The 25,996-nt window shown below is 42.6% G+C and overlaps 1 protein-coding gene across 1 annotated transcript in view; it reads right to left on the reverse strand.

The window, feature by feature from the left end:
- The window catches only part of plxnd1 (plexin D1), a 66,665-nt gene that overhangs the window by 35,242 nt on the left and 5,427 nt on the right, over nucleotides 1–25,996 (reverse strand). The window contains exons 3-12 of the mRNA XM_069659928.1: nucleotides 24,231–24,362; nucleotides 21,894–21,994; nucleotides 17,174–17,303; nucleotides 12,673–12,850; nucleotides 12,290–12,398; nucleotides 6,477–6,576; nucleotides 4,935–5,033; nucleotides 3,232–3,321; nucleotides 2,895–3,003; nucleotides 1,663–1,820 (exon numbers count right to left, since the gene is read on the reverse strand). Of these exons, the coding sequence (XP_069516029.1) occupies nucleotides 1,663–1,820; nucleotides 2,895–3,003; nucleotides 3,232–3,321; nucleotides 4,935–5,033; nucleotides 6,477–6,576; nucleotides 12,290–12,398; nucleotides 12,673–12,850; nucleotides 17,174–17,303; nucleotides 21,894–21,994; nucleotides 24,231–24,362 (1,206 nt within the window). The remainder of the gene's footprint in view (nucleotides 1–1,662; nucleotides 1,821–2,894; nucleotides 3,004–3,231; nucleotides 3,322–4,934; nucleotides 5,034–6,476; nucleotides 6,577–12,289; nucleotides 12,399–12,672; nucleotides 12,851–17,173; nucleotides 17,304–21,893; nucleotides 21,995–24,230; nucleotides 24,363–25,996) is intronic.

A 25,996-nucleotide genomic window follows, 5' to 3' on the forward strand; every position in this document is an offset into this window, starting at 1 on the left:
TACCCTTCTCCACCCTTTCTCTGTCCAAACAGCTCTCCATCCTCTCTCCCAAAGCATTCACGTCTCACTCAGATCCCTCTGTTCTCCTTTTCTTTTCAAGTCGTGGATAAACTATGTTTGGCAGTTCCTGTTTTCGAAGCCGAAGTACCCTTAATCAATGTTTTTTTAAACACTATGGCTAGCCCACACACAACATGAGAATAAAGGCCCCGTAGAGATAATAAATGTCTCCATTGTGTTGTGTCACTGCATTAAATCAAGAGCATCTTTCACAATTAGATGGTGTAAGGGAGTAATAAAATCCTCCTACATAATATTGATATTTTGGGTACTACTATATTGTGATACAGATTGCATGTGACAAAGCAGAGGAAGAAAAACGCATATAATTATCAAAGCTGTTCACACAGTCAGTAAATATATAAAACAAAGAGCTGCTGCCGTATCTGTGTGTGTGAATGTTTACAGAGAGCTGATCTTTTCCTCCGCGAGCCGGAGAACTCGGGCTCAAACCCCAGTGGATTCTCTGGGAAAAACATGGCTGCCAAAGCATTGCATCATACACCCAACAGAAAAGAACCACAGCCCCAGTATCCTTTCCGCAGCTCGCTCTCCTGAGAGAGCCAGTGGGAGTGTGTGTGTGTGTGTGAGAGTGAGAGAGAGAGAGAGAGAGAGCACTACAACAATGGCCAACCCACGCATACGGCATCTCAGCCCAGCTAACTTCAGTCACATAAGAAGTCCACACAAGTTTGACTCTCACAGAGCATCCTGTTAGTCACAGTTTGCTGACAGCTACAAAGAAAGAGGGATGATCATGAATGCTTCAATATGGCCTATTTGTGTGACGCACTGTGGGCCCGTTTGTGTGTGTGTGCGTGTTTGCCTGCTTTGTTCTGCTCGCTTATTCTCCTGGGCCGACCAGGTTTTATCTACAGGAAGTTCAGGCCGACTGGGTCTCATGTGAGCCGTGCTTCCCATGACCGCCTGCCGTGGCTGTCTCTGATAGAAGCGCTCGGTAACGGGAGAAAAAAAAAAAAAAGGCTTGGAAGACGCATCTAAACACTTTCCCATTCCAGTTGGACAGACAATTAAATATGATCATTCAAATGAGCTCTGTAAACAGTTTAATGAAAGACAGGTTCTGGCGGTATTTAAGATGACCATTGTGAAATGACCGCCGTGAGATCCTGTGTGAGATAAACACTTCTTTATTCTTTCACCAGTGTGGTTTTGCTCTTATTGTGGTCACACATCTAAAACCTCTCATGGTTCTTGTTTGCTTTCTTAGTTTCTGTGGCTTTCCACACAAAGAGCCCTACACAAATAGCTTTCCTTACATACTGTAGTTACACGGGGCAGAAGGTGTTCCCATGGCCTCCTGAGTGATTGCAGATCGACTCCCGTGTGTCCCCCGAGGGCTGCAGCTAAGTGAATGTTAGTGTTATTACTGAGCGAACCGCTTTAATGAGACTCTATTCAAACGCTCCCTCAGCAGCTGACACTGGACAGATAGGGCAGAGGGGCGCCGCACCATGTGAGTGACCCCATGATTCAACATTTTATAGCCTGAAAATAGAGCCTGGAGGCAGTGGAGCATGTAGGAGGATGAATGCAAACACTTGTAGCCTACATTTGTGCATGTTTAACTTGTGATCTTACCCTGTGGATCTCAGGAGCGGGACACTGATCCTTGATGGGCTGGCAGTCATCCCGCGGCCTACAGCTGTTTTCACACCAGCCACAGAGGTGGAGCTGATCCTCCCGGCCCCAGCACTGGGAACAGTCCGAACTCCCCACCTTACAGTTGTACACCTCCACTAGAGGGAGATGGGACGTATGGGAGAAACAGATTGGCAATTATATTGTAATTGAACATTTCTGAACTGTGTCTGGTTAAGGTAAGGTACTGTAGACTTCTAAATTACTTTTTTTACCTCGTGTAAACCACATGGGCGGCATGTTGTGAATAAAAAGCATTTGCAGGATGATACATTCAGGGCTATAAAAATAAACCAGAAAAAAAGAGCTAATGGAGTCGAGGAGAACAAAGCCAGGGAGAAACAGATGATTATGGTTCTGTTCCAATGTGCCTCCCAGTGCGAAGTCCCATTTGTATCCCTGCATGTGCATCTGTGCATGCATTTGTGTGCATATTACAGTGTCTGCGTGCCCGTGTGTGTGCCTGTGTGTGATAAATTTAAATTTGATGACTCTGCATGTTATGAAGCAACCGTCATGTCCGCTAACAGCTAACAGAGTGTCTGGCAGAGGTCCAGGGCTGTTGTTCACATGCTAGACACATGGACTGTGAACAGCACATCTGGGACTGGGATAGGAGAGCACTGGCTTGCATATGCACTATAACAACATGCCAAGTTCAACAACATGCACGCCACTTTTCATTATCTCGCTGTCGTCATGGAGCTCATATTGTATTTTGAACAATACATGAGGACACGGCTGGTAAGAGCCATTGCTAACACCTTAAATTGCAGCTCCCTAAGTTCTATAATCATTATGTGTAATTAGATGGCAGCAGAGTATGATATTATGGGAAATTACTAGTTGTTGGCAAATTATGTGTTGTAATACACGCACTACTATTATTCCAAGTGAAAGCCAGTCTAACACTGTTTGTCCCTGTAAGCGGTTCTTTATTTTTTCTCCAGGTTTAATTAAATCCACCAATCTCATCAGAAAACATTTGTGCCTAGGTGAAATGCATTCTGGGAGCAACAGTGGCAGCAATGTCAGATTTTTTCCTTGTTTTTTGTCAATGTCTAATTACGATGCAAATACAGGAGAGCTGAGCAAACAGCTGAAGCGTGGAAGATGATTTTTCATTTGTTTTTTTTTCACACGTCTACATAATTATGAGTGCGGCGTCGTACCTCTCATGGGCTGAGGGCTGTCGACAAAAATATCTCCCCCCTGTCCACTGAAGTCTCCTTTCTTCCGCAGGTTGAGGTGGTATATCTGACTCATTTGGTTGGTAGAAAGCTGCATGGACAGAAAGGTACAGGGTTATGTCATTTTGCCTCTACATGCATTGTTTTTGAGATAATAACGGGTTCTTAACCTGCAATAATTGCAATAAAAACAACTTACGACTTATTGTTAAACTGAACAATAATGAGCACACTGAACCAGTAAATGCAGAGTTACTGAACAAGAGCTTAACTGATCTTTATAAAGTCCTGGAAAATTGACTTCTTGGTCTATACTTACCGTTACTCCACTGCACTTGACAGTCGTGCTGTTCATCCATGAGGCCTCATATCGCTGCTCCGTCCCAAAGTCACACTCCAGCTTCTCCCCCTGTTATGCAGATCACTCGTCTTAATCAATATGCAGCATTTCTACAATAACAAGCAGTTTAAATGTGATATTCTGCCGTTCCGAGAGTGAGATAATCACTGCTTTAGTACCCAAAGTGAGAGCAATGAAATGAAGCTGGCTTCTGCAAAGAAAAACTCTCCCTCAAACACGTCTGGTAACAATTGACAACTCCAAAAGAGAACCAGGAAACTGAAATAACCCGCAATAATTGTCCCTGCCAGGGAAAGATGCAATCTATTCAAAATTCATATTCATAAACATCTGGACTCCCACACCTTGGCAAGTCATCTGGGAGCCACGATAATGAATATGAATTCATTCTTTCTAAAAAATCAGAGCCCTGAGTTTAAATGAGCCAGGATAATGTGAAGGCTATAAAGTAGCTCAGATAGCTAAGAGCAGTAAAAGATAAGTACCTAAAGTGGGAGAAATCATTTGTCTGTGAATTCAGCCAGCTTAAATTGGTCTACTTTGATCGCCCTCTCCATGACTTTGCTATTTCTCTCTGCTTTTTGACACCAGAGAAGCTTTTTCCCCCCCCCCATCTGGCAGGTTCTTTTACTCTGGAAAACTCAACAACATACCGCACGTTAAAATGTTCTCTGCTCAGTAAGAGAACTACTTTAATAGAACTGCATGACAAACTTGCAAGCATCTGCTTTTGCTAAATGTTTTGGTACGAATGTTTATCAGGATTAAGTCTAAATAATTTATTTTAAGTTTTTTAAAAGTGTGGGAACCAAAACTAAATACAACACAAATTCCAGAGGGGTCGGAGTGATGGTGAGAGTTTTTGGAAAGCACCAATATAAGTGACACCACACTTACTGCTTATTGACTTTCTGACAAGATGAAGACGTTATCCAAACAGTTTGTAGAAACTTTCATAATAAAGAGAAGTATCAATAGCGAAAGCACATCCAGGCTGTCCTGAGAAACTGTGTGTATGTGTGAGGGGTTTTGTATGTGACTCAATGTCTGTCACCATAGCAACACACCAGGAGAGGGCTGGAAAGGCCAGCCAGGGTTAGGCGTGTGACTGACCACGCCTGGCAACTAGTCGGCACAGGAATTTTTAGAGATCCCAGCCGTGTCCTTATCAGTGATGCAGGATCAGCGTCTGACTCGCTCAGCGTGGATTAAGGATGAGAATGAGGAGTTTAAAAAACTGATCTGGAAGGAGTAGCCGATTTTAAAACGAACACGAGTGAATTAAAGCTCCTGCCGCGTGAGTGCTGCCTCAGACCGACTGCACATTGTACTGTACGCTGTGCTGACAGAGGCACAACTCAGCTAGTCACAGTTTGATACCAGATGCATGGTGGGCCCAAACAGCTGAGCAGAGAGCAACATAAGCATAAAGACACTCGCTCATTCTTCACTTTCATATCTGTCTCACAACATGGAGATCACCCGCACTCAGGTTTTGCTCATTCATTGACCTAAATAAAAGCACACAAATTTCCATCTGTGTTTAACTCAGCTTGAAGCAAACATGCCATATGCTTCTGTTTTATTCCAATCATTTTCACAACATGCATTTTGGACAAAGTCCAAGTCCAGCTCCATCGCTGGAGGGTTGTCTGGCGTACCTCCTGGATGTTGCTGAGGGATAAGGTGAAGTCCTGAGCCATTCCTGATGGTGATGGAGGAACCTCTGAGGCGACCAGGCTGGGACAGGAAGCCGCATTCTGTGGTGAGGTGGGGTTTGGGGGCAGGAAGTGACATATTGGAGTTAAAGAAAACAATGGCTCCCCGGCACACATCCGCTACCCAAAATACCTGTCCTGTTTATCTGGAGGAGAAGGAAATGAGGGGGTAAAGTCTCGCTCTGAGGGAGACAACAATAGCTTCAAATAGAAAGACGATGAGGGATTAGAAAAACAGACCCACCGGACACTGTGATGGGATCAGCAGAAACGGAAAAACTCATCTCCTTATGACCTACATTACAAAGGCTTAATGGAGTCTTTTCACATCCGAACAGAGTCCAAATTTAAATAACAAAAAAGTGACTAGAAAAGCATGAGCCTCTTGTGCGTTCATTTGTTTGTATTTGTGTATCTTGGGATCTTAAACTGCACGCCTGACTAGGTTTTATTTGCTTTGAAAAACGCAGTGATGTCTTTATTACAGTAGTTGTTTAACAAAACAGCTCTTTCCCTTTCCGGGGGGGTCTAATGTGATAAAACTGAGTGTTAAACATGCAGGGTAATAAAACACTTTAATACTACGACAACACCGCTTAACCAGCAGCTGACCAGAGGACTGTGAGTCACATCCTCCCCTCTCTCACTGGGACCAGTACTGTCAGACCCCCCTCGTCCTGAGGGGCACAGTCTGTGGGGAGGATGCCTCGTCACACAGGTCATGAGACCTGGAAGGGCGATAAAACTCCTTGGGGGACAGCAATAACACAATGACTGACTTAGTCTGCTTGTTGTTAGGAACACGCACAAAGCACAGTAGTATCCGGGGAGTTGTAATTTGTTTCAATGAGGATATTCTTGTTTTGGATAATTTTACCCAGTTTCACAGCCTTTTCATGTGCGTGTGCCAAACCTTTTACAGTACTGGGTTTGTTTGCTTTTTAGAGTAGTTTACACCCTCTTGGGGCTCCATAAACAAACATCTACATAATCCATTTGTACAGTCACCTACTTAAGAGGAAGGGTTGTAAAAAACCATAGCTGAAAATGTAGGTGTAGATTTACCACTTCGCTTGCAACAAGCAGTCATGACATTCAGTAATAATGCCCTATAAAAACAAGGACAATGTACTCTTCCACATGCTGGAATATCAAAATAACTGCCAAAAACTTTATAGGAGGACTGAGGAGCTTTAAAATGGTACAATAGCCTGTAAGGAGTCTGTTAAACCAGAACCTCCTGAGTTTTAATAGAAGGTTGCAACATTTCTACATGCTGTAGTTGAGACACTTGAAACCTCATACTGAATTACCACATGATTGCTGTTGCCTAACCCGTCTGGAGATCATTACAGCAAACTTGAAGTAGTTGGTCAGAAGAGTCTGGATTATGTCTGAGACTCTGACAAGTGGGGTCTTAATATTATGAGATCCTCCTGGTGTCTGTTTAGTTGTTGGATTGTTTTAAAGAGCAGAATTACTCACCTCTAACAGGTTGGTCTTTGACTCATCTTTATTGGAGACACAGAGGTGGTTCTCTTGGTCCCAGTAACACTTCCATCTGGTGCTCAGGCAGCTCACACATCTGATAAAGGATACACATTCATGGAAAAAGTTCAGAAAGCTTGAAGTAATTTAAACAAATCTGGCCTGTTTCCTCCCCTTTAATCTGTTCCCATGCAGCGATAAATACAGTTATTTCAAAAGTTGCTGTCTCTGATTCATTTTGAGTGTAACATAAACTCTGAGGTTTAACTGATTATAGGCTTCAACGTTTAGCTTTAATAAAAAAGGAAGTAATGATTAGTCACAGAAGCAGACACATTCATTCCACAGTTGCAACACAGACAGCCAGGAGGTCAAACTGGGCCAAATCTGCAGAGATGAAACAAAGCACTTCTCTATAAACACCCAGGCTGCTAAATGATGATGTGTGTGATTTCTGTCTCCCGTATTTCTATCTCTGTTAGTACCATTTTGAGTTTAACACTACCTAAGTGAGGGCAAATAGGTCCATAAGCAAGCAGCTTGTCGACTCCTTGGTGATTCTTGCTCATTTGTCCAAGAAACGCCCACGTACATTAAAGACACGCCTCCTTTAGAAAACGTTACATCAATTACATTTGGCATTTAGCATATCACACCGAAATATTGTCTTACACTTAAACTTATGATTTTAAGATATATCTGAAATCCCCAAACCAACTTTAAAGCTGGTTACATATACCACAAACATAGAAAAATATGTTAATTAACGCAAAACTAGCTTAAACTGCTAGTTAGCATGAGCTATTTCAGAAGAATATCTAAAAAAAATTACAATATTTCGGCAGAAACTAACTGTGTGCTTCTTCGGGGGGTGTTAAGACATAAAACATTTCCCTCGTTTACCTTTCATTTCACCTTTTCTCCTCACTAACGTAACTGTCGCGGTCAGCAGGAAGTCTCCTTACCAGAGTCGTTCCAAAATAAAAGCCGCTTTCATCAAAACAGGAAATTAGACGACATAGGCTTAAGGCAGTAAAAATGCAAAATAAAAGCATTAGAAGTTACAGTTTTATGAAGTTATTTCTAGAACTTTAAGGAAAATTGGCTAATTTACATGGCAAGTATAAAGGCAGTATATATGTTTGTGAAGGCCTACCAACGAGTATTTTCTATGTATAAAAAGTCTTGTATAGCTTATTCCTTTGTGCCATAGAGCTTCATTGTTGCTCATATTAAACTATTTAAGTGGCTCTTAAGGCTCATAAGAACGCTATGGGCAAATTTCCATTTCATGTGATGTAATGGACATCAAAGCTTTTTAAATCATCAAAGCTTATCTATGAAAAACACATCAACAAAAAGCCACAATCGCACCGGATAACCCAGTCCTTCATCATGACGGATATTACCAAAATGGGCACATTGACATTTTTCCTGTCCTGCTGATTTAATTACACACAAGAGCAACGAATCTGCAGCAGGAGAAAGTCCCTAACAAAACACAATTGACTCCTGTTTGAGTCACATTAGTTTAAAACGACAGAGCTGAGCTTTTCTAGGAAATTATTAGGTCTTTAAAAAAATGGATCCATACAAATCTGACCAGTTGTTAAAGATAAATATTCAGAAGGAACGAATGAGCGTAGGAGCTGAGAGCCACACATAGCACAAGCCAGAAAGTACTGACGGACGGACGGACTAACGCAGTTTTAGTTGGCTTTTAATGGGATTTGTTGAAAGTAACAAAAATATAGAATATCAGCAGCATTATCCCTCGAAGCAAAACTACATATCCTTGGAAAGAAGAAATAACACACTCTGCATCTTACAAATGAAAATTTAAAATACGGTAAGTAATGAATACATATCCTCGCTTAATTTAGCTGCTACAGCCTACTGGCTCGGGTGAGACTAGTAGCATATGGTTGCTAATGTAAGCATAATTAGATTTCGTAGCTGCCAATGCTTAACAAGTTTGCCCCCCTAATGTGCTGTTATATCACTTTAAACTATGTTTTTGGTGCATTATTATTCCATAAATCACAGTGTGGCATCTTAGATATACTGGCTTTAAATTAGAATTAAGTTTAGTTTGGATGGTTGGTTCACCCTGATTTCTAACCCTGAGTCATATCAAGCCAAACAGATTGTGTTTTGTTTTGTGAGCTTTTGAGGATAATTTCTGAGATATCTGACACCACCTTAATAAAAATATCGTCAATATGCAGCTTTTGCATTCAGGTGATATGGTCTTTAAGATTAAGGTTTGAAGGTTAGTTGAGAAGATTCATGACAGTGTTTGGGGGAAATAGATTCGATTTATCTATACCGTGGATGGAATACAAATGTGTGTGTGTGTCTTCTGATAAACTGAACTAAAAGTGGAGCACCTCCACTCTACAGCATGTGTGTGAGTCGAGTGTGTGTCACTGTACTGCCTGCAGGAAGAGACAGATGTCCCACACCAGGAGTGATAGCGCCTCCAGTGATAGCGGGCTCCGAGGGGGTCTTTAGACTGGCGGGGAAGAGGAGTGGGATGGGTGCAAGGGGGCGGGGAAACGTAATCGAATCGTGTGTGTGCGTGTATGTGTGTGTTCTGATTAGAAGCAGACGGCCCCCTCAAGGCTCTTATCAGCTGCAGCTTTTCTGTTTTCCCTGACTCCCTTTTTGTCCCACTAAAACACCTACAGTTTACACACCCACACAAATGGCCTCACACACACACACACACACACACACACACACACACACACACACACACACACACACACAAAGATTGTTCGCACACTCTCTCTCTCTGCTTGACCTAACACGGACAGTAAATACCCCTCAACACTGCCCACCCCAAGTCATCATGACCATACAAGCACACGCACACTAAATACACAGTTAGGCTAACACTCTCAGGGCCTCTCAGTGGACACAGCGGTTAAACACACATCCTCAATCACGTCTCTGTCAAAGACGAAATACGTTTCACGGGGAGGGATAGAGAGGAACCCAGGGAGAGGGGAGCAAACGGACAGAGACAAACGAGTAGAAAGAGGGAAAAAGAAAAGAGAAGTGCCAAAACTTGGGAGACATAGAAAGCAAATACAACAGAGAAAGAGTGTGTGTGTTTCTGTGTGTGTGGCTGAGAGAAAGGTAGAGAGAGGAACAGAGTGAGAGGGCAGGTTAGGTTGTTGTCCTACTGGGCTGTTTGGTGAGACTGGAATGCTGAATCGTCTGGTTGTCATTAACACTGCCTTAGTGACCACTCTGAACGGGTCATGGGAGAACTGTCTCATCACTTTCTCTCTCTCACACACACACACACACACACACACACATATATATACATACAAACACACATATTTTAAGCCTGAATTGTTAACGCTATGTAGTCAAGCTATTTCCGAAACTAACAACGAAAAATAAATGTCATTTTTGCCACATTTTTACTACATCAGCTGATGATATTTTCTCTATTTTATCACTTATTATGATTTATTACAGTCGGACTGGTTAAAGGGGCACTCCAAAAGCTTAGCGTTGCACTTGCAATAATTTGGTGGACTTCCAATTGACACGTGAAAATATTGCAGTCAAAATTGCATCAACAGAAGCAAAGATATTTGGAATTTAGTCCTGGTACTGACCAATCTCCAAAAAGGCTTGATCCTACATTTCCCATATTCCCATTCCCATGTGTACAGTTAACAGTAATTAATGTCCACCACTGAAAATAAAATATTATGGGATGGCAGATCTTCCATTATCACATATGTGTTTGCAGTTGCTACTTTTAGAATAATTCCTATGCGACCTTTATGGTTTGCACAGACATTAGCCATAATTACAGACGTTATACAGATTTCAGCTTAAACACATGAAAAAACCCTAAGTGCTGGCTTTCCTCATAAAGCCCAGAACAAAGACACTTTATCTGGCTTCATTGAGGAGGTGTGGCTCATAAGACTCTTTAGGGATTATTAAAAAAAAACAGCTTGAAGTGATTAAAATCAGATAGAGTATAGCAGCTCCGCAGTTTGCAGTCCAATGCTCATCCTGTGAGAATGGCACTTTGCTCATTATCACCTTCAACAATCCACCGTCTAATTTCACACTCACGGACCTCGCCGAGCACCGAGGCCGCGCGCATATTGGGTGCAGTCTGACACACATGTACCTGCGACTGCTGTGTTCACACATCGCGTCTGTTTTCAAAACGTGAACAAAGGGGACACACCCTAACAATTTTCGATCCGAGGGAATCAGTCAAACACACACGCACACACATATTGATGCCTTTCTAAGCCTGGGATCTGCCCATCAGATAAAGTGGATCCTCTGACATGGTACAACATGCAGGAGGAAGCCAGCTGGATTGCCTCCAGCTATGAGAAAACCCTCTTTGTGACCAGGCCATACAAGTCGCAGTCCTTTACAAAAACAAACATCAACATGACCAGCCAGACATACATATCCAATTTCCTCTGGCTTAACGTTTACAGCATATTAATCCCACATTTGATCCTTCACTGAGAAACCCTGAGCAAGCCAAACACACAATAAGCCCTCCAAGAGGACGTGTCGGCAATATTTACCCACTGGGGAATAAATAGAAGGCCAGGAAAAAAAACATGAGAGGAAGAGGTTAGGGACAAAGCGGAAAGGCCTTCGAGACAGAGCAGAGAAGCGTTGCTGTTTTAGCTTCCAGCTATGTGTGCACATCTATTGCCACAGAGACTCGAGCTGACATTTGCTGTGGCTCGGCAGAAGCCCTTTGTTTAGGGATGGATACAACCCTAGTTTATATGTATTTAGGTCTCATTTTAGGAAGGTTTGTTTTGAAGGACTGCCTGGAAATCAAGAATGAATGTCCAAGCAGTGGTGAAAGAACTACTCAGATCCTGTACTTAGGAAAAAGTTGCAATAAAAGAATGTAAATATAATCCATTATAAGTACCAGTCCTGCACTTAAAATCCTTCTTTACATGTTCAAATATACTATCAGCAAAATGCACTTGTAAAGCACTCATGCTGCAGAGAAGTGCTGTCACAGTCTGACATATTTTTGGGTATTACATTATTATACTTTTAATACTAATGCATCAATGAGTAAGCAGACTTTTCCTGTAATAGCTGAGCAGAGCTACTTGTAACTACTTCTTAAACAGTGAGGTTGTTTTACTCCAGAGGATTCCAGTCTGCAGGGCAGCCCCCTCCAAAGGGTCACAAGAGAAACCTTGGAAGTCACGAGATGAATGATTTGTTAGGAAAGGGGAAAAAAGAAACTTCAGCGCTACAAATTTGTTTTCGTGTCTTGGAATTTTTTTCTAATCTTTCCGTTGTTGGGGGAAATATTGGTTTTAAATTGCCCTCTTTAATCTCAAATTGTTGTTTAACATCTTATAGACATGTAAACAATGACAAGGTACCCAAACTAGACACTGCTTTATTGTATTTTTGTGTACTTCATAAGGTTTTTAGTGCTTTTTAAATGTGAAATCTTAATCTTACTCTGCCAATAACTATAACTGTCAGACAAAGGTAGCGTTGGAAAGTGTACAAAACTGTCATCTGAAATGTAGTTAAGAATAAGCATAAAGTAGTATACATTTTTACACAAGCAAGGTAGAAATACCTCAACATTTTAGCAAGTACACAACCCGAGAAAATGAACTTATTTAACTTCCACCATTCTGTCTAAGTGAATGATTTCGGATATAAAGGGATCAGAATGATACTGTTAGTTTGCCAGGCATCCCAAATCCCAAACAAATCAAGAATTTGAGATAAACAGCGACGACAATGAATGTGTGACTCACGATGTCTTGGGGTGTATTGCTCCAGTCCTTTCACAGTCGTAGATGACGAAGCTCCCAGATACCACAGATGTACCATTCACTTTTATCGCCACAGAAACAGTCAGATGATCTGAAGAAACAAAGGCAAGTAAACAATGCTGCATGTGTCAACCATCCGAGATGTTATCACAGTTATAACACAAACTAGACAGCGATACGTCCTCATGCCACACGCTGTCCTACATTTTGAAAGACTAAAGGGGAAATTAAACTTGTCCTAATACAGCTCAACATCTTCTAAATGAAAAATAGCATCGTATACTGTAACTGTACATTTGTTGTGTAGGGAGATATAGCTGGAGGCACTGGCACAGAGCCAAATGGATGCCTGTGTTCATTCTCACCTGTTCCGGGGGGGATTGGTTTGTAGTTTTCTTTAGGGAGAAGGGGGCAGGTCTGGATCTGAGCGGGGCCGTAGTCCAGGTGCACTGTGGCAGCTGTAGAAACACCAGGCGCGTATTCACACTCCACCCGGGAGCCGACCAGATCAGGAACACTGCCGTTTATCAGAATGCCGACGTCCTAAGACAACATATGAACATAAACAATTAATTGATGCTAATCTTTAATTCACCATAATCACATGGCAGCCATTTTCCTTCTGATGTCACTCCCAGGGTGGGGAACTCAAATAAGGTTATATTGTTGTACTGCTGTGTTCCAGGTTGTAAGTTGTATGTAGGGTATCTGACAATTGTTATAATTCTACATCTTCCTGTTTTATAAGCGAGTAAAAAGAAAAAATCAGAAAGGACATAGGGTCATATTTCAAAGTAAAACAACACATTTAATAACCCATTAGCTACTGTTAGCTTACATGAACATTTAACCAATCTCTAGCTAACATTAAGTTGGCTAAGTAAATTGCTAGCTAACTAGCTAACTTTTACTGTTAATTTACTAGTAAAACACCTTTCCTATTATATCCTGTATGTACCAGCTTTCAGCCACTTCCTAGCTAATGCTACTATTAGCTTTAAGGCACTTCCTAGCAAACGATACTATTAGCTTTAAGCCACTTCCTAGCTAACTGTACTATTAGCTTTCAGCCACTTCCTAGCTAACTGTAATATTAGCTTGTAGTTTTGTAATTGGCTGAATGCTAACGTTAGCCGTGGTCGGACTGTAGCTAGAGGATTAGAGGGTTATCATATATGTTGTTGTAACTTGAAATATGTATATATTTTCACAATCACTTTCAAGTTTCTGATCAACCGGGAAGCAATGGAATGATCATGATTCATCCCTTACACAACTTACAACCTGGAACATGGCAGTATTACATTATAGCAACATGTGAGCTTGTGAGCTTCCCAAGCCTTAGCATCATTACCTGTATACCCGTATATCACGTCAGAGGAAAATGGCCTCTGTGTGAACATGGTCAATTCCTTATACCTAATCACATTTGTTCAAATCCAATGCATCTACTGTTGGTCTTCGTAAAGAAAGGTCGAACATCGCTGGCATTACTTCAAGTGTGTTTAGGAGTTCAGGCAAAAATTGGAGAAACTAACACACAATGAAGAAACAGATGGCAGAGTGCTACTTTCATGTCTATATCTGGATCTGTGATGAAGTTTGACAGATGTATAATGAGAAAAATAACACTTCACCGACATGACGGAATTTCAGTCAAATTAATTCAATGTGAGAAAAAAGTAAAGTGGAGGTGGGGGGCGTGTAGACAAAGATTGTTGAGCAGAGAGGAAGAGCACGATGACATGTGTTGTGGCTCTGCAGATACGAGCTGAAGTGGCCGGCGACATGTCCTAACATGTCTTAAAAATCTGCTCCATTGTTAGGTGGAATTGATCATTTCCTGGCCAAAGCTCCGACTTCCTGCCTGCTGCTTCCTGTTTGTGGAGACAACCTTGAGCTGAGCTTCCTGTAGCTCTGAAGGATGCCTGTGATTCTGGCAGCTGGTAGATCTATTACAGACCAGCCAAACTGACCCACATAACAAGCAAATATCCACGATTAACGAACCAATTAATGGCCTGTCGTCTCTCTGCCTCGTCTAATTATGAGCAGTAATTAAAGGTCAAATATATTCCAAGTGTCAAAATTCAGGGAGCTAATTATCATTCTGTTATTATGCTTCTGTTACATGATATACTGACTGGAAGAATTATTTAAAACAACAATTGACATGTCATACTCCAACTATGATGCAGTCACTCTTTTGTCAGAATATCACATCCTGCCAGCTTTGATTAAAATCAGACTGTTGGTGTTATGTATAGAACTCAATATATGACAGTTTCTCTGTGTCCCAAATCGAAGCAATACAAGAAACTGTGCATGTGAAGAATAAAAGATCTTAACAAGTGATTCTCATAATCAAAGTCGGGAAGCTATGACGGAGCTTTTTCTACTTGTTTCATTTTCAGCTCGGCAGGAGAACCTTTGATTCTTTTTGTTCGTCTGAAAACTTTTGCAGCGTTGCCAAAGCTTAAATTTTATTTCTTCACTTGCCCGACAGGAACTTGTGTGTTCGGGACTGGAATCATGAAATCATCATTTGGTTGCAATAAATCTCCACAATAATTTTAGTGGTTTAATAATACAGTGCGCTAATTCAGCTATTTAAACACATCTGCATCACCACACACTTATCAAACTGCAAATATGGAAAGCCACAGTGTATTAAATCTTTAACAACAATGAAGCTAAATTTCACTGACACTCTTGGAGCCCTCTCTTGTCACAAATTTGCTGTAAACTTCATCAAGTGTGAGCAGCTCCATTTAATTTTCATTTAATGACGTTCAATGGAGTTCGCAACAATCTTTTTGTTGTCTTTTCAGGGAAACCCAGTGAGAATTACACGTGTTATCGACTTCAGCGACAGCCCATCGGGCCAATTAATCTGTTTCAGTCAGAGACACTTTTGTACATGAATGAATGGACCATTTAAAGTCACTTCTCAGACAGTTAGATTTGATCTTGCTGCTCTCTAAGCTCTCAAAGAATATGACGAGTAACAAATCTGCAGACATAATTCATTTTTCAATGAACACACAAACTAATGTTAATCCGAAGGCGTCTGTTGAGCTAGAGCCAACACACTACACTGGCATGCTAATGCTTAACTAAACTAAGGTGTATTAACGCTTTGCACTGACTCAGATGGAGGTCTGAATCTGGGTATAACTGGGTGAATACCTTAATTTTCTTAACGAAGAAAATTATAGTCCAGTGTGCTCCCTGTGAGTGCAGCTGGTGACGGAGAAGAAACATGACTTCTTGGCTGCAAATTTTTCAATAAATTAAGTTTAAAATGAGTTTTCGTTACAGCACTGACTGGGGACAATTTCTACATAGAATCATCAGGCACGGGTCAACTTGCACAAATCCCTCGACCAAAATGTAATCTCTACGGTTTAACATTTGCAATATTTTTGCACTCCTGCATCTCAAATAGAAGAACCTCTTATGAATTCGATCTGATGCTGTTGCCGAGGATTAGGTGTCTGACTCTCCGTCCTAATTAAACCAATCTGAGTCGCACAAACCGAAAACACTAACCAGGTGTGTTTTGCAGCTGGAGGCTCAGAGGTAACTTTTTTTTTTTGAACACCGGCCAATATGAAAACACAAGTTAATCACTGTCAGTAAACGGTTAAAGCCACTGCTCACACACGTGCAGGAGGGAGGAAAACACAGCTATGTTTGGCATGCGGTCTCACGCTGCGCCACCGGTGAGCTGTTCTTTTACACACAGCTGGTTTGGTGTTTTATGACTAACGTGATGCATGTTAACAAACCTCACGAAGTGTCTGGGTTACAGTCTGACTAACTGTGAAAGAGCAAATGATTAGTGTGAGTTTAACTTAGTTTTCGTTGTGATGAAAGTTGATATAGTAAACTTGTTAACAAAAAGTTGCTTATTGACGCATCCAGTAGGTACATCCATCCATCCAATAGCAGCTTATCCTGTTCAGGGTTGGGGGGGCTAGAGCCTATCCCAGCTGTCATTGGGCGAAGGGCGGGGTACACCCTGGACTGGTCGTCAGTCAATCACAGGGCCGACACATAGAGACAGACAACCTTTCGCACTCACACCCACATGGGTGTATGGGCAATTTAGAGTCACCAATTAACCTTACAAGCATGTCTTTGGACTGTGGGAGGAAGCCGGAGACCCCAGAGGGAACCCACGCATGCATGAGGAGAACATGCAAACTCCACACAGAAAGGCCCACCTTGGCCAAACCTTACCGGGGTTTGAACCGGTGACCTTCTAGCTGTGAGGCAACAGTGCTAACCACTGCATAACCGTGCAGCCCCCCAGTAGGTACAAAGCAACATTATAGTTCATTCAGAGTTGTGTTTTTGGCTGCCTGATGAATATTTGCTTTGTTTTTTCTCTGTTTTTGGTCTCCACCAACTACTGTGGGAAATATAAGAGAAATAGCTTGCCCTTTAGCTGCTAACTGCTCCATTACATGGACAGCCATTCTCAGTATCTGTCTACTGTATGGTCCGAGCTGGTGTACAGCGTCCTTTTTCTCGATTGAACCAGTAGAAAATTATAGTCAAGTTGTTTTAACATTGTCATTTGAAACTCAACACGTACTATGAGGCAAAAACAGGTCTGGTGGAGAGAGCTGCAGCAGCAAACAGTGTTGGTATGGTACGGCTTTATCAGCAGAGTTATAATAACAGTGTGTATAATAATAGTGAGAGGTGTCAGGTTGTAAAGATAGTCATGAGACATCCAGATTCATCAGCTTTAAATACACTGCCCCCATTACAAACATAACAAAGACAACTGTAACTTCTGTTTGACGCATGAAGTGAGTGTGAAGGACAACAGTGATTAAAGGGAGGTAATGGTACCTTGATGTCTGCAGAGACGCTGATTTCTGGGGGTGTCAGGGTCATGGACGGACACTGCTGGGGGCCTTCACCCATGCTGATCCAGGAGCGTGCCAACAGTCCTTGAGCACACTCCTTCTGGAGGGTACACCTGGAATAAAGACAGACAGAAAATATATTACAGAGCAGCAAAAAAGAACAAATTTTCTTGTTCGCCTGCACAGAAAACTTGGCTTGCACCTTTAAAGTTGTGCAGAACAAAACATCGTATCATCTCATAGATAGTAGTTGCTTGTCAATGGTACAGCGTGCAACCAATCAGCCATTGGACTGATTTAAGGTCAACATTTCTCCTTTGTGAGGAGAGGACAAACTTTCCATTTCACTCCAGGACTCAAAGAATCCTCACCATTGGGTTTCATGGTCTGCTTCCCACTGATTTACGAGGTGCTCCGGTCTCCTAATGCCACATTCAGACCTCGGCTGTCAGTTTGTCTGCCTCAACACAAGAGACTTCCTGCCTCTAGGTCACGCACATTGCAATGCAAAGCATCCTGCAGGCGTGAGGGGGGCTGTTACATATTTAAATGAAAATACTACAGATTCTTCATCTGTTTGGACCCACAATGCACCCATGGACGTGTGTTTGTGTGGACTTGCACAGAGCATAGAGTGTGCATGTGCCCATCTGTTAGTATAATGAATGTCTAGGACAGAGGAATTGTAAGAGGGCATTCAACAAGCAAGGTGGCCTCGTACTCTGACTTCTGCTTCACTAATGAACTTCGCTGGCTGCTGGCACAGAGCTCAGTTCATCTGCAGAGAGGACAAAGTGACCTCAGAGTAAGGAGAAACCAAAGAGGCCACATTTAGCAACGTCCTTACACACCACATAATGAGTTTGGCACATCCCACTTCCGTGTCACACTTCCATAGTTGTTTTAAAATAAATGTGTGTCTGTGTGGCGTATGCCTGCTTGTGTCCAGAGAGTGAATGTCCAGATCCGAAGTCCCTCTGGCACTGAGGGACTGAGAGGGGCCATGAGGTCTGACCTAAATATAGAACTGAGTGTCTCTCCAAGCCCTACAAAAATCCCCTAGATACAAACAAACTCATACACTCATGACAGCCACGCTGGATTTACAGGAAATCTGTTCAACACACTGGAAAAGAAAGACTAGTTAAGCTATTGATTCAATTGCTATTTTTGAAGTTGTTCCTTGAGTACGGCTGGGTTTATCTTGAAAATATATTGACACTTCCCCTTTAAATATCCTGACAACAATAAAAAGACTGGCAAAAAACATGAACGGAACCAAGAGGATAGCGGACACAGTAAACATAAATTAGCTAATTGTATGCTAGCAATGTCATTGTTAGAATGTTAGCATGCCGAGGTGAGCATTAGCTGTATAAAAAGATGGACGACATGACAGCTCCTTAAAAGGGAAGCCCAAACATTTGGAGCGCCCCCTGCTGACTGGCTGCAGTTTAGGTCATAAAGCCCGCCTCCTCCATGTTAACAGATGGGACATGAGTCAAACTATAAAATTAAAATACACGTCAAATAAATGTTTCTCAAACACGGTTTCTGTCATTATAGTTAGAGCTTATCATGCTGATTTGTGTCAAGTTTATTTTTAATGAGTTATTTGATGGTGTGAAAAGGATGATTGACAGCTCTGTTGAAAGAGCCGGCTCCTGCAGTCGATCTGTTCTGGATAAGCAGAGTAGAGGAGGAACGGCGAGAAGAGACGTAACTAAAACAATCACTACAGTCATTGAAGTTTCCATATCTGTGAACGTTAACCTCAGACCAACACAAGAAGCTGTTCTGTTGTTAAACATGCCGGCGTGCGGGATCTTTGCTGGGTTTTTTTCAGCTAAGTTAAGTGTGTGTTCTGCTGGCTCCAAATGACGTCACCAGCGGAAAATGACAGCGCCTATCACGGGGGTATTTTGGCTTCAATTTCGCATAATGAGATGGAGACGTGTCGTCAGTCTTTATATACAGTCACAGCTTCACTGCACGCTGCTAGCCTGGCCTGACTCTTTGGTGTTGCTCTTTTCTAAACCAGATTTTGTTCATATAATAAACATGCAAACTGCAAAACAAGAACTTTGCTTAAATGAAATAAGACATGATAGAATTAGCTGACTTATATTGGGACATACCTGTCTGACAAAGAGAGTTGACGAGAGCAGTTGATGCTAACTGTTGGTGGTATTTGACTGTTTTTTTAAAGTGTCTGCAACTAAACATTTAGTAATTGGTTTCGAGAATCATTTAAAGTGTTTTGAGATTTATTTACAGTTCTATTTGAAATCAGGGAGCAAACACAACTTCCTCTTGGGTTGCACTGGGTCAAAAAGCCCAACTTGTTTTCCTTCTAGAAGAATATATTTAGATTATCATGTAAACTCCAGATTTTATCTTGAAGCACTGAATACCCCACACATGCCACTTTGGTATAAACTGAAGCAGGCATCCAGGAAACTTCGTCTTACATTCTCAGAAGAAAAAGACATGCAGTCTCAGATGAAAATCAACAAACTGTGTGCTTTGAAACCGGATTTAAACTCGCCAAGTCGCCTCATACTTCTCTTTTACTTTTTCATTTCTTTCTTTAAATGCGTTCAAGGCTGCTAATTGAAATCGCTTAAGCAAGTGCAGCACCTGCGTCTCGACAGCACACTTTAGATGTTTCAAACAGCTACTTAAAAATAACCAGAGTCAACACATGCAGCTAAAATATGCCCTGAGAAAACTCATCACCTCCTAAGTGTCTGTATGGCAGATAAGGTGGGAAGGCAGTGAGACTGTTAAACAGCAGGAGAACATATGAGCTTCTGACAGCACACACACACACACACACACACTCAGTCCCTGTGACACACGCAGATAAGCTTGATAATTTGTGAATAGCGTAGACTGCACATGACGCATAATTTGATTCAAATAAAGATATTTAAGGGCCTTCTTGTGACATGTGGCAGATTAAACCGGCTCCAGCTTCAAAAGAGTGATCAAGGACTGGATTTATCTCTCGCACAAAGTAGTCCTCTCTTTTTTTCAGACAACAGTAAGCGATCAAGACATGTTTCCGTGCTTGCTTTACATGCAGACGCAAAGAGCGACGTCAGAGCTGCGCATAAAATCAAACAGACGCCAACAGAGACAGCGAAGGCCCCACAGATTGTGAGATAGTCCTCCAGTGGTCCTTTCTCTACTCGTTCTCTGTGGTTGTATCAGACAGCGTGGTGATGGAGGAGACCGTCCACCCCCACACATCAACCCCTCCTGATCCCCCGGGCTCTGAGGCCACAACGCCTGCCCAGCGGCTGGCATGACTGGCCAAACAGTGCATCAAACACACACACACACACACACACACACACATGACATCAGCTCTCTGGCCTCCGAGAGCCAGACAGCGACACACACTCACACACGCTGACACTTACACACAGGCTTACACACTTTGACATTTCCCTGTCAAAAGAACCAGTGTGCACTCTCCCTCCCACCACCATCATCACAATCAACGCTCCTTTGTAGAGGGAGAGAGAGGAGGACAAGGGCACTGGGGGAGGAAGAGGAGGAGGAGGAGGAGACGAGGACTAGTAGTAGACAGAGAGGGATCGCTAAATTCTCAAAGCTACTGGAAAATAAGAGGGCGAGAGAGGAGGGGAAAAAATGAAGACAGAGCGAGAATCACGAGGGTAAAAATAATGCAGTGAAGCGAGAAAGGGACTGGGATAAAGAGACGACAGATAGATAAATAAGTAGAAGAGACAGGGAGATGACAGCGAGACAGTCTGACCACACATGCACACACAGACACACACAAACACACACAAGTCTCATCAGTTCCACTCTTCCAGCTCTGAATGGCCCCTGGCAATGCTGAGGCCTCCAGAGCTGCAGCTCAGCTCATCACAAAATTCACTATCGGGTCTGATCTGTTTTAATCACCAAGCAACGGACCGACTGACACACACACACACACAAACAAACACAGCCCGACACCACACATATTCTCCCTAAAAGCCAGAGAACACAGAGCCAGAGAGCCGGCCCTGACAGAGCCGCATTAATCACAGTGTATTCTCGCTCGCTCGCAGTAACACTTCAGCCAAGTCACTCCTCTTGCCCGGGCGCTCTCGGCCTGTCGCTCCCTCCTAGAAACTACACCATGAGAGGCGAGGGGAGCGCTCCGAACAATGATGTAGCTCCCCGATCAGAGGCCTAATGAAAAGCAAATCAACTCTCACTCCATCCAACAGCAGCCTTCCAGCCCTAAAGCTCACTCTGTTACTGCCAAGACCCATCCAGCCGAGAGATGTTTTGAAATCGAGGATGATGAAAACCAGCAAACAAGTCTCGGTGGATTTATTGATTCGAAGGCTTAAAATGACAAGCTCAGATCACGTTGTTAAGTCATCAGTCTTTTCTTCCAGGGCTTCAAAATGAGCATTAACTTCTATCAATCATTCACATAAGCAGCCGGATCAATGCTGAAATACAGACAAATGACAAATCCGCACTTTGTCACCAGACCACATCAAAACACATGTGACAAGTGTGTTTGAGTTATATGTTTTACTCGCAGCACAGAAGAGAACAAGTCTGAGGAGGACAATTAAATGGGAAGATGAAAAACCAATAGACAGAATACCAATTAATTAGACTGTGTGTGTGTGTGTGTGTGTGTGTGTGTGTGTGTGTGTGTTTCTTACCGATTCTCCAGAGTACACCAGCCACAGTGGGCGTCGCCTTCTCCCAAACAGTCACCGCAGCTCCTCCACTTGTCACACTCTGCCACCTTCACCCTGAGCATCTGCAGGCCGAGACACACACATATTAAACACACACACACATGCAGAGTATTTTTTATCTCGGCTTGTCGGATGTGAGCTTCTCAAGATTCAAGAAAGCTTTTGACAGAGAACTAGTGTTGAAATATCTAAATGTCTAACCTAAATATATTGCTTTTCTCTGTTTTGTATGATTGTAAATTGGATATTTTTGGACTGTTGCGCAGACAAAACAAGCTTTTATAAAGACAATGAATAAACTGATGAACATTTTCACTGTTCTCTGATATTTTATTCATTTATACTATACTTAATTATGCTAATTTCAAGCTTCATGTTTCACTCTGTGACACCTGTGGAGTAGCTTAGCATAATCTACAGTTAAAAAAACTCTGGTGCTCTGTGCAGGCCCTCATACAGCCTCTGTCAGTCAACTATGTCCCTTTAAGAAACCCCGTCCCTACAAGCCCACTTTTCTTCTGATTGGCTGAGGCTGCACTTTGTGACGTCACAGAGTGCAGCGTGTAGAAAAAACTGTGTGTAACCTGCTGTTCACAGCAGCCTGCAGACCGAGCTGAGAAGCCTGGGGATTACTCCAACATACTTTTATCTACAGATCTGAAACTTCTCCCACGTTTAGTCCGGACATCCAGCATTGTAACATTATGTGTTAAAATGTGAAACAGCATAATAACATCTATAGCATAGGCAGGGCGGCTAAGGCTAAGGCTCAGTACTTATATAGCACTTGTCTAGTCTTCAGACCAGTCAGAGCGCTTTTACTCTACATGTCACATTCACCCATCACACACTCATTCACACACTGATGCCAAAGTCCAATCAGTATCTATGCATTCACACCTGATGGCTGTGCCTTCAGGAGCAATTTGGGAGTTCAATGTCTTTCCCAAGGACACTTCGACATGTGGCTGCAGCAGTCAGGGATCGAACCGCCAACCTTCCGATTGAGAGACGACCACAGGCCATCCCAAAGTCAGTTTTCCTTTAATCTGAAGGTTGGAGGTTCGATCCCCAGCTGCTGCAGTCTACATGTAGTTTGCTCAAATTGCTCCTGAAGGCACAGCCATCAGTGTGGGAATGTGTATGAATGATACGATCCTGACTGGAGATTGGCACTTGGCTTAACAGCCTTTGCCATCAGTGTGTGAATGTGCGTGTGAAAGCGTGAATGCAACATGTAGTGTAAAAGCGCTTTGAGTGGTCGGAAGACTACAAAGGGCTATAGAAGTACAGTCCATTTACCATTTAAGATAAGATGAAATAAGCTTTACTGATCCCTCACAGGGGAGATGTACTCGTTACAGCAGCTCACAAAAGAGGCAAATTCAATAAAGTAATAAAAATAGACAAAAATTACAGGTGGTAATAAAAAGATAGAAAATATGACAATATAAATAATAACAAAATAATGAAACAAATATTCACACTATGTACACATTGCTCCTTGTCGAAAGATACGCAGGGGTTATTTTTCTGCACAGTCATTTTAAAATCAAAACACACATGGTGTGAAGAGTTATGATTAAAACCAGAATGAGATGCTGTAATATTGCACGGTGTAGAGGAAATGATTGCACAGAATAATTGCATAGCATGATGAAGTCTGTATGGAAAGGAGAATATGTAGAATGAATGTTGGATGATAGTTACAGAGCAGTTATTGCACTATAATGAGGTGTTAGACAGCAGTGGGTTTGAAGGACCGTTTCCATTTAACTTGTTAAAATCAGTGAGGTTGCAGACCTGAAGATTACTGGGTAACCTGGGTAATAAACTGGGTAATAAGTAGTGTGCAAACATTTAATAAATTGCTTATAGAGACCTATAATGTAGTTTATAAATAAGTCTATTTAAGTTAATAATTGTTCAATATCTATCAGATGACAAACACATTAATAAAGACTTAGAACTACATTATCGTGTGTTGTAAACTCTTGATTTCATGTTCATATTCTGCTGATAAAAAAAGCACTTTAGAATCACAGCAGACATTCAGGCGCAGTCTGCACTGAGCCGCTGGAGCAGCAGCCACATCCTGTCAACAGGACTGTTATAAAACACTTTGCTCACAATATGCGCCACCAAAACCAATTGAAGGTCTGCACACGTGGCCACAAATATGTGAGTGTTCAGCTAAATTCAGGTGAGGCCGATTCAGTGGATGTGAAATGAGCTCTGATTGATGACATGAATAAATCAGTGACAGAGGTTCAGGCGTTTTTGAGGCTGCATTCTTACGTGGTGAGAGGTCATGAGATAGAGGAAGTTTCTGTCGCTGGGGTCGAAGGTCATGATGTGGTGGACGGCTTCACTGGCTGGCAGCTTCAGCGTCCACTGACTGGCCAAGGTCATGTTCGCCAAGAGGGTCAGCTGTGAAAGAGACATCGGAGAAATGGTTGGATCAGGTGCAGAACGGTGCAATCGATATTTTCTCAAGGATGATTCACCAATGATTCAAAAGAACTCGACGAATATTAAGAATTGCTCAGCAGAGACGTGTTTTTGTCCATCAGGCGGCTCAGTTAGTGCATATTCAAGGCCAGGCGTCTCGCTCTGCAACACCTCAGACGAAGCAGCTTTTTTTATTCACTCCTTCCTCTCGTGTTTGGCAGCGGTTTCGCGCCAGCAAACCACATCATGATCACCGCTGGAACTTGCAGGCGACTTCAACCGAGCAGTAAGGTGTTTCAGAAAGATAAATATATTCTTAAATATGGAAACTTCACTTTCGCCGAGGCTGAGAGGAGACAGCACTGAAAACTCTCACTTTTACTGAAATGAATGCAAGAATAAAAGCCGCCAGATTTTTAAGTGTTTTCTTTTTTATCACATCTACTTCTAAAATATTTGTGTTCAACCTTTAACGATTTTTTTGGTCAAGTGGTGCGCCTAATCTTGTTTTTCTCTGCTGTTATTTATCTACACACTGGCCTTCCTACAGCTCCAGATAATAAAACGGGTGACACGTACGCACACACACACACACTGAGCCGCACGGAAAAACAAACTGTGCTGAGTGAGACTTCCTGTCACGCAGACAGTGAAAGCTCTTATTTCTGCGATTTTGTCGGATCTCCTTTCAATGGAGACATCCTGCCATCATGAGGAACTGGCCAACTGACCGGCATCTGGTCACAAGCACGGGCTGTGTCACTTCTCCATCCGCTGAACACACACAAACACCCTCTCTCTCTCTGTTTCTCACAAGCGCTCACACACACACTTACACTTAAACCATCACCACCCACGAGACGTGCTGGTTAATGTTAAACCAGAGCAGACAGAAGCTTAACCAGCGATGAGAGGCTTTATCTCAACCTTCAAATATCACTGCTGTTTTTATAACACCACCCACCCTTCTGCACACACACACACACATTTACACTCTTATTCCTTGGAGATAGTAAGCAGCTGTGCTATGTCTTCCCCCCCACACCCCGGCGACTACAAACACACACACAGAGCGACACAATGAGGAGCGAGTAAACACTAGCCCACACACCTGGACGAGGAGCAGAATAGGAGCAAAAGAGGAGGAGAAATAAGGAGAGCTGCTCCACCAGGTCACCCAACAAAACACCTGCTGTACTGGCAGGTCGCTCTGACTCCATTCTCTGTCTATCTGCCTGCAGATGAAAGGCCCTATTCAACCACGGAGTGCTCAGCTGCTGTGCGCTCGTTCTCCCTCTATGTGTGTGTGTGTGTGTGTGTTTCAGTGTGGATGTGTACCTGGCTGTAAAGGAGGGAGAATAAAGACAGACAGAGGTGGGGCAGGAGAGAGAGGGAATAAAGAGGGAGAGAAAGAGATGAAATCTGTTTGTTTGCAAAATGAATCAAAGGGCCTTTTAGTGCGACAGAGAGGGGAGACAATGAAGCGATGAGCTGAGAAGTGGAAGGGGTTGGACGGACTGGGGGAGTAAAGAATTGGATGGGAGTGAGGGAGATAAAGTGCGGACGCTGCGAGAGGGAGCAGAAAATGGAAGTCAGCTGTAATGGGGAGGGAG

Source organism: Semicossyphus pulcher, unplaced genomic scaffold (genome assembly GCF_022749685.1).
Source record: "Semicossyphus pulcher isolate SPU_LCO1_2020_fin unplaced genomic scaffold, fSemPul1.0.p SCAF_13, whole genome shotgun sequence".
In the NCBI taxonomy this organism is placed as follows: domain Eukaryota; kingdom Metazoa; phylum Chordata; class Actinopteri; order Labriformes; family Labridae; genus Semicossyphus; species Semicossyphus pulcher.